At 47.3% G+C, this 8,902-nt stretch overlaps 2 protein-coding genes across 3 annotated transcripts; both read right to left on the bottom strand.

The window, feature by feature from the left end:
- Positions 1-381: 381 nt before the first annotated feature.
- On the bottom strand, positions 382-1,971 carry c1qtnf9 (C1q and TNF related 9). Its single transcript, XM_056299371.1, has 3 exons — positions 1,782-1,971; positions 1,579-1,641; positions 382-1,311 (listed from the first exon to the last, which is right to left on the bottom strand). The coding sequence occupies exons 1-3, from the start codon at positions 1,966-1,968 to the stop codon at positions 542-544; spliced, it is 1,020 nt and encodes a 339-aa protein (XP_056155346.1). The 5' UTR covers positions 1,969-1,971; the 3' UTR covers positions 382-541.
- A 266-nt stretch (positions 1,972-2,237) lies between these two features.
- On the bottom strand, positions 2,238-8,625 carry tagln3b (transgelin 3b). Of its 2 annotated transcripts, XM_056299373.1 has the most exons (6): positions 8,508-8,625; positions 6,490-6,707; positions 5,638-5,812; positions 5,245-5,347; positions 4,971-5,074; positions 2,238-2,367 (listed from the first exon to the last, which is right to left on the bottom strand). In XM_056299373.1, exons 2-6 carry the CDS (start codon positions 6,667-6,669, stop codon positions 2,345-2,347), a joined length of 585 nt encoding a protein of 194 aa, XP_056155348.1. In that variant the 5' UTR covers positions 6,670-6,707; positions 8,508-8,625; the 3' UTR covers positions 2,238-2,344. The 2 variants fall into 2 exon arrangements, with proteins under 2 accessions (XP_056155348.1, XP_056155347.1); XM_056299372.1 differs by lacking the exon at positions 2,238-2,367 and having other exon boundaries at positions 4,815-5,074.
- Between the last annotated feature and the right edge of the window lie 277 nt (positions 8,626-8,902).

Below are 8,902 nucleotides of genomic sequence, written 5' to 3'. Positions count from 1 at the left end.
GAGGGATGTTCTCCGGTGTCTTACTTCCTGTCCAACTTCAATCTGAATGCGTTGTGCTTGTGCGCTGTTGTGTCTCCCGAGCCAAGGCTAGACTGGACCTTCCAGTTCCACGTCCTGGCCGCTTCCTTGTGTCATGCCATCGCAGCTTATGTGTCTGCTAGTTTACCCATTCTTGCCCATCCCACGTACATGTAAAAGAACACCGACTCGAGGATGGTGTTTTTGCATTGCAACACAACTCCTGTAAATCGTGCCAAACACGAGAGACAAGCGTTACAGGTTTATAATGTAGAAAGGGAGACAAAAGTAGAAAACAGGACTGACCTTGTTCTAGTTTTGTAATAATTACATTTTATGGAGACTCATTAACAAGACACTGATTCACAGATTAATGCAGTTAGTTACCACGAAGCCCAAATTAAACAGAATTACATTTTAGGGCCTCCAACGTAAAGCACGGAATGGGCGGCTAACCTTTCCCCAGTGCAACCTTTTCTAGAGGTCTGACGATTCCTCGGTGTTTAGTGCTATTGTGCCTTAATCAAGTCCCAAAGATTAAGAAGCCAGAGAAGGTCGTGTCATCGTCCTCGTCGGCAAAGAGCCCGTTGAAGAGGGCCCCTCCGGCTACTTGCAGCCACACCTTGTCGCCCACCTCCAGGTGTAGCACGGTGCCCCCCGCAGCCTGGTCCTCGCTGCTCTGGTAGTTATCCATGGTGTGGATGATCCTCTCCCCATTCTTCATTAGAGCCACCTTCACGTTTCTGGAGAACACGGTGATATGGTAGGTGAAGTAGTAAGCCCCTGCTATGGAGCATGTAAACCTACCTGTTTGTGGATCATAGTGATTCTGTTTGTTGTAGATGATCTTGTCAAACCGAATAGGGGCGTTAGCCCCTGGGAGTTTAGTAAGCTCTGTGAGACCCACTGAAAAGGCGCTTTTAGGAATGATGACGGTATCCCCGTTCTCCCCCTTTTCCCCTGGCTCTCCTCGAGCCCCTTTCTCTCCACGGTAGCCAATATTGCCTTTGTAACCTGGAACACCGATGTCCCCTTTGGGGCCTGGCCTGCCGGGGGGGCCTAGGGGTCCCTGAATGCCTCTGTCTCCTCGAAGGCCAATTTCTCCTTTTGGCCCCTCAGGTCCACGAGGTCCTACTTCCCCTTTGGGTCCTTTGGGTCCTGGAAACCCAAGCTCTCCCTTGTTTCCCTTTAGGCCGATGGGCCCTTGGACTCCTTGGGGCCCCAGCTTGCCAGGTGGTCCCCTTTCTCCATTCTCACCTCTCTTCCCTTTAGTCCCTAATAGACCAACTGCACCTGTAATTCACCAGGACATGGTAAAGTGTCCCTCTTTTCATGGTTCCCGTTATTTTCAATGACATTGTATTCATATTGCATAAAGACAGTAAAAGTAATTGAAACTTCTGACGAAGAAACCCAGAAAATTTGGTTCAAATAAGAGCAAAGAAAGAACAGATGACATATAAAAAAGGCAGATCTAAACTGGATCATACTGCAAATATATCATATTTACTCCTCAATGGTGCAGTTTTATTTATTTATTTATTTTTACAAGGTACCTACCAACTTCCCCTTTGTCTCCTTTGACACCATCCTTGCCTGCTGGACCAGTAGCTCCAATTTCACCTTTTGTGAACAAAGTATTTAACCCGTTAACAATCCTGAAATTGACGTATATAACGTTAACGTTGAAAATAAGTAAGTTGATAGAATCGAAACAGTAGAGAGAGTTGCTTCTGCTAATTTTACCTCCACGATAAACTTACCTGGGTCCCCTTTGTCACCTCTTAGTCCATCTCGGCCATCTCTTCCAGGCATGCCATTGTGTCCAGGGTCTCCCGGTATTCCCGGATATCCACAGACACATCCCTTCTGTTGGGTCGCCTCCTGTGCAACACACCTTGCAGCTAACAGGAGGAGCAAGAGAGTGACACCGAGTCTCATCCGCAACATTTCCTGTGATGGGACCTTTGTCACTCAGCCCGGAAGCCCACAACACAACACTTTTTAGACTCAACTAAATGCACGTCAACACACAGGCATAGCTGCACGTCCCGCTCAAACACAAGACAACTGTGGCTCCGTATGAGTCCTCTAACAGACATACCTTTGGATGGAGGAAAGGCGCAGAGGACGAGAAGCCGCTCAAGAAACCAATCAAAGGAAACACTAACTGGACGAGAACTTTGGACAACAGGTGACGACCGTCCACCAGGCTCATCTTTCCATTGGTCTTGGCTGAGATTTTTTGGTTTACTTATTGTATTTGCTCCTGTCAGTTCCACATCACCTGTGCCCTCTCTAGATGCTTCTCCTCGCTCTTTCGGGGCTAATCATCAGCCCAGGCTGATCCTGTAACAGCCAAGCATGCAACAGTGAAGCGCAAGACTTTATGCAAATTATTCTTCGAACTGTTCGTCCACATTCGCACGGCTGAACGACTTCTCTTTAATAGGGTAATAAAAACAACGTTATTGGCTATGCGAGCTCACAGTGATATTAGATGTCAGATTTTAGCAGTAACGTTTGATTAACGCGTTTCATTTTGAATATCAGATGCAAAGCACAGCAGTTAATTGGCCGCTAGTTAGCAGATGGGAATGATCAACAAAAAGGTTAATTCATGCAGGCCTCCTTCATGTGGGCCTTTTTAAAACAACAGTGGTCACTTACAACTTGACCCCATGAATTCTCCTCCTCATCATAAACTCTGACCTTTGCAGTTTACACCCTAAAGCCCATTCTGGCCCTTTATGATGAAACAAACGTTTTTAAACCGCACCCCTTCATCTTTGCCCATAGCACTTCTCAGATGTCTGGATTCCTATTTACTCAGTAAATAAAAACACGCGTAGACGAAGGGTAAGAAAGACTATTAATTAATTCCTTTTTTTTCCCTCCCCAATTGTATCCGGCCAATTACCCCACTCTTCCAAGCCGTCCCAATCTCTGCTCCACCCCCTCTGCCGATCCGGGGAGGGCTGCGGACTACCACCGGCCTCCTCCCATACATGTGGAGTCTCCAGCCGCTTCCTTTCACCTGACAGTGGGGAGTTTCACCAGGGGGACATAACGCGTGGGAGGATCACACTATCCCTCCCCAGTTCCCCCTCCCCCACGAACAGGCGCCCCGACCGACCAAAGGAGGCGCTAGTGCAGCGACCAGGACACACACCCACATCCGACTTCCCGCCTGCAGACACGGCCAATTGTATTTGTAGGGGCACCCGACCAAGCCGGAGGTAGCAACAAGGATTCGAACTGTCGACCCCCCGTGTTGGTAGGCTACGGAATAGACCGATATGCTACACAGACACCCTCTATTTTTATTTATTTATTTATTTATTTATTTATTTATTTATTTGTTGCATTCCTGCTTTTCTAGACAATATGCAGCAGGGACAGACTAGAGAGACAGAGCTGGCAGAAAGTAACTCCCCGTAACCGAGGTCATGCATGGACCCCCAAACCCAAAGAGCTTTCCTGTCCGATGAGCCGCCGTGACGTCCCACGTATTGTATTTCACAGGCTAACACACACATCCCCATGTTTCCACTGTTTATTTCTGTAACCTTTCCACACACACAAGCCTCCGGATATAAATATAGTTCAAAATATAACGACAAATGACAAAGCATGAGAGCACACATTCAAAGCAGTATCCTCGCCCTGACGCCAAACATGGTACCGTCACCATCATAAATAGTGGCTGTCACACAATCATTTACTTGCCTGTGCAAAAAAAAAACAAAAAAAAATGGACACATCACTGACAATGATGGACTCAAACAAATCAATTCCAGTGGCACAACTTATTAAAGTTCATAGTTTTGCAGGCTAATAGACCAGGACAAAGTCTCTGTTGTCCCTTATTCAGGCACAGCGTGATGGTGATTTGGTTACACGGGATACTGCAACAAGTCTTCAGACCAGACAGCAGAGACATCATCAGTTACTGAGTTCTGTTAGGTTCAAAGGTGAAACAATTACGCCACAACAGAACACTCTAACGCAACGACCAATGACACATGTACAAATATGAATATATATATATATAACAAAGTAAATGATGATCACCTGATTACAGAAGATAAAACTTAACATGCTGTAACACTGTCACATAGTTTTTTTCCCCCAGCTGTAATATTTATAAAACATGTACAACACAACCGACATGTCTGTGAATGTTCTCATTCATCCAGGTCGTCATGGTTATCCAAAGGAGTTGAATCAAGTGCAACTGGACTTGGTATATATCCGTGAAGACGTTTCGCCTCTCATCCGAGAGGCTTCCTCAGTTCCTGCCTTTCTGACTAGACCAAGCTGGTCTGACTGGCTGGCGATGAAACTCAGATATTTACGACTCCTGCAGGATAAATATCTGAGTCTCATCAGCAGCCAGTCAAACTAGCTTGGTCTAGTCAGAAAGGCACGAACTGAGGAAGCCTCTTGGATGAGAGGCGAAACGTCTTCACGGATATATACCAAGTCCAGTTGCACTCGATTCAACTCCTTTGGACACGACTGACTTGTTTTGATGAGATTCCAACCTTGGGTTCTCTAGACAACTAAACTGACGAATGACTTCACTGTTCCATGTTAAGCGAGTGTTTAGACATTGAGAGGGAGGGAGATGACAAATCCAGAGTGAGGACAGTACAAGACCAAAGGGAAAAGGGGGGGGACAAGCACAAGTAGTCAGTTTAATTACGTTGAGCATGAAGTTCTGGTGGACGTGGGCGTGGTTGCAGAGCGCATCGAGGTTAGGAAAAGCAGCATTTGCAGGGTAAACTGTGAGGCTGACACAGCGAGAGGTACGAAGCGTAGGACGGTTTTAGGGACACGGGATTTTGTGAGACCTTAGCCAGTAAAGTGTAGAGGAGAGGTGGGTGAGTGGGGTAGCTGGTGTCTGAGGATCTACATGATCTGGCGGTGCATGCCGTAGCCCGTCATACCAGACTGGGAGGCACCGCGGTTGCTGCCCATCTGCAAGCCGATCAGACTCTGGCCCTGCCTCAGCTGTTCCTCGGTGAACTCCCGCCGATACCCCTGGGCTTTCCTACATACACAGAACCAGACGGCTGTGAGCTGAGTCATAATCCCCAAAGTATTACGTAGTTATTAAACAGCCATGGCCGTAAAACCGCAGATTTATGAAAGATAACAGCCATGACCATAAAAGCACAGATGTATGAAGATGTTCTACCACACAGTTAGCCTTTAGCTTACCTGCGGAACCAGTCTTGGTCACCTTTGTAATGGCCGTCATCCTTGGTGAGAGCAAGACTACCTAGAGCCATAAGGGTTCTTTGCACCGCCGCCATGTCCTTTCCTATAGCAAGAGCAACACCAAAAGAATGACCCACTGTACATGTAATAGTTCAGGAATGCTACACATAGCATTAACACAAGCTAGCCATAGCTCTTCATGACATAGCTGCCATATTCTGCATTAAATGCTTTGTTTTACATATTACCGCACATACGCACATCCTGAATAAATGCACACAATTTAGAGTGGATATGCAATGTGGTGTTCAGAGGAAAGTCTCTTTAGTTATTCATATGTATGAAACGAGGGACTCATATGAGCAGCTGTGTTGGTTTGTGAGAGCCCTTTACCTTCCCACAGGTCCACAGTTTGAAAGACATCAGTTGTTATCATTCCATAGGCTTCTGCAGCTTGCAGGAACTGAGAGATCTTCTCCATCTGTTTAAAGGCCATCTGAGTCTCTGGAATCTTCTTAATGGGCTCCTTCCCTCGTGGATAGAGACTGTTGATGAGCCTGCAGAGGATCTAGGGGAGGGGCACATGGTGTAGAGAATAAGCTGAACTACAGCCAACTGACAATTGACCCCCAACAGCAGGACTTCCCAGTACTGGTCCTCAGGTACCCCCCAACGCTGCTGGTTTTCTGTTCTGCAAGGTAGTTCATTACATTCACCATTACAGCCAGTTGCTCAGGGTTTTTCTAGTCCTGGGACAACAGGTGAATGTAATGAACTACCTCGCAGAACAGAAAACCACCGGTGTTTGGGGTACTCGAGGACCAGCATTGGGAAGCACTGCCCTACAGGGCCAAGTTAACGAATCAGTAAAACACAACTTTTAGCATTTGACAATTTTGTGAAGAACAAAGGATGGCCCCTTCTGTTCTGCCTTGTACTGTGTGCAGTTCTACATCCACCCACCAGCATAACCCCACCTTCTATTGGGACTGATGACACTGGCTGAACAATACCAGTAACTGAAAACAGCAAATTTGAGGCGAGGTCGGAATCTCTATTAATGTACTTTCATGCAAACGTTATTTAGTTTGGCTGTCACAGGTAACAAAACATGAATTCTTTTTGTATTAAACAAAAAATGTTCACTATTTTAGTTCTCTGAATTTGTCAAAGCTGGTAAATGCATTGCAGCTTAAATAATTCAATAGTCAGTTCTAATTTAAGAACAGGCACTTTGGGACTCACCGTTCCATCCATCAGCCACTTCTGGAAGTTTTCTTTGCCCGGCTGCGGTCTCTCTAGATTCCCTCCACACTGTGCTAGTATCCAGTCTATCAACCGGAGTTCCAGGTCTGGGTCATACTTCTGCTCTATCTTCTCCTGGACCTCCCGGCTCAGTCCATAACTGGGTCCCCGGTTCGCCATGGCAGCTCTCCTGGATGTCTATACCAGCCTTTAGCAGCCTGGGAAATAAAAAAGACAAACAAACAAGAGACAACAACACACAAACAGTACATTTAACTCAATGTTTGCACACAAAAAAGAATCAATCAATCAATCAAGTTGCATTTTTTATAGCGCTTCTCTTGCTGCAACAGCCACTCAAAGCGCTCTCCCCCAAGAAGAGAACAACGCAGTACGTGAATGTGCTGCCGGATTTAAGGACTTTTATTTCTCTCTGACGCTCAAGTCCAATTTGACTTGCACAGCCCTATATTACAATTCGGTCCTAGAGGGCCTCACGTTCACGTCACGCAACACAACACATACATTGGCCACAGAATAAGTGCCAATGCGCAGCACCACCTATTCTTAGACGCTCGGCTCTGCATTCAGTAATTACATGAACCATACTCGTGGTTTGGTGGCAAGCCACTCAGCTGGCTTGAAAACAGGGGGGTCTTTGGTTTGCCTCGCTTGGGACACCTGTGTCTCCTACAGAGGCAGCGCTGTGGAGAGATGGGTGTGGTCCCTGGCAGCCGTCCCGAACAAGGACGACCGGTCGGTCATATTGCTCTGGTAACAACCAAGCTCGCTGCACCCCAGTTTTGCGCAAATGCATTGCGCAGAGCTGGGGTTCATCGTGCACGCTGCACCCCAGTTCTGCGCAAATGCATTGTGCAGAGCTGAGTTAAATAGAGGTTAAAAAAAACAAAAAACAACCCCAAAACAAAAACTTGCGAGTTGCCAATAAAGAAACCCGTCAGTCTAATGCTACCCAACTAAACTGGCATTGCATCCTTATACTTGGAAAATCACACAGGCGTGGAAAAGCAAACGCGGCTATTGCATTACGCGTGCAAAAAAACAAAAAAAAACAAAAAAGTAGGCTGTCATCATCGTGCCACGCAATCGCCCCCAACCCTGCTGGAAAAGACGCCGGGTGCACTTACTAATAGGGAAAAAGAGATGCCCCCTTTCGTCTCGCGTCGCCACGTTAATTCCGCTGAGTCGTGCAGGGCGGAGGAGGAGGAGGATGCTGGACCGCTGGAGCATCCATGGAGCGCGACAGAGGCGTGGACGAGGCTTGTCCGGGGAGTGGCACGCGTCACCCGACCTTTTATAGGCCGGCGAGCCGGAGAGGGGAGTGGCGCCACATTTTGCACCCCAAAAAGAATATGTCCCCCGCCCCCCCCCGCCCCCGTTGGCCCCGCGTCCAAACGGCAAGCGATTCTTTCTCATTTGCATATCCCCGCGGATGACCGATTTTTATAGCGGGCGTATTCTTTACCGTTTATTACGTCTTTTTTGTTTTATTTTTTTTTATCTTTAAGAGTATTTTCGAACGTTAGATGATCGACGCGGTGTTACAAAGTAGCCTAGCGTAGCGAGTACAGGCCAACCGCGAGCGGGCGGGCGGGCGGGCGGGGGGGGGGGACAACGCTCGCGCTCTCGGTATGCTAGGCTACTTTGAGGAACCGTGTTGCTAATCTGGAAGTAAACAAACAAAAACTAAATAAAAACAAAACAAGCGACACGTTATTTTTCATTTCCCACCTAAACGCGAGGCGGAAATATAACAGTCAAAAGGTCCGCGTTGTATTAACTCACTCGCGTTCCCGCGGCGCCGCGGGATACGTATTCTCTGGGTGTTACGTAATTTGGCATCACAGGGGTTCCCTGAGATTTCGTATTTCAAGATGCGACACAACACGCAGGCTAACGCCGAACCCCCCCCCCCCCGTCCACCTCAGGAGGGCATTCCAACTCGACGACCAAGGGGTGACGATGCCATTGCTTTTCTGAGCCCTATAGCCACTTACGCTTTTACTGAAATAGTCCCAAGATTTTGGCGTTGGCCATATTTGGACCCGCTTTACATGGTGGTCACAAGGCCTCATTTTCCTGCACAGCTTGAGTCTTAAGTCTACGTTGACAACGTTTGCTCTGTTATTGCAAGGGCAGGCTGTCTGCTGAAGTTCAGCACGAACGCCCACCCCTCGCTTTCAGAATGACTTAACTCAGGCCAAGGAATCTGGACACTTTTGGCCATCTGCGCACAACTGTTCTCTAAATACTCATTTTTTTTTAATGATCATTTTTTATTCACAGGAACATTTTGCAGGTCTTGGTAAAATACCGTCGCGTGAAAGTCCTCACAGTAGAGGCGATATTATTTCCAGTCCCTGGAAATAAGCACCGACTCATCTGCCTGCAT

Source organism: Lampris incognitus, chromosome 19 (genome assembly GCF_029633865.1).
Source record: "Lampris incognitus isolate fLamInc1 chromosome 19, fLamInc1.hap2, whole genome shotgun sequence".
In the NCBI taxonomy this organism is placed as follows: domain Eukaryota; kingdom Metazoa; phylum Chordata; class Actinopteri; order Lampriformes; family Lampridae; genus Lampris; species Lampris incognitus.
The sequence above is the reverse complement of the archived record's forward strand: the minus strand, read 5'-3'. Positions and strand labels throughout refer to the sequence as shown.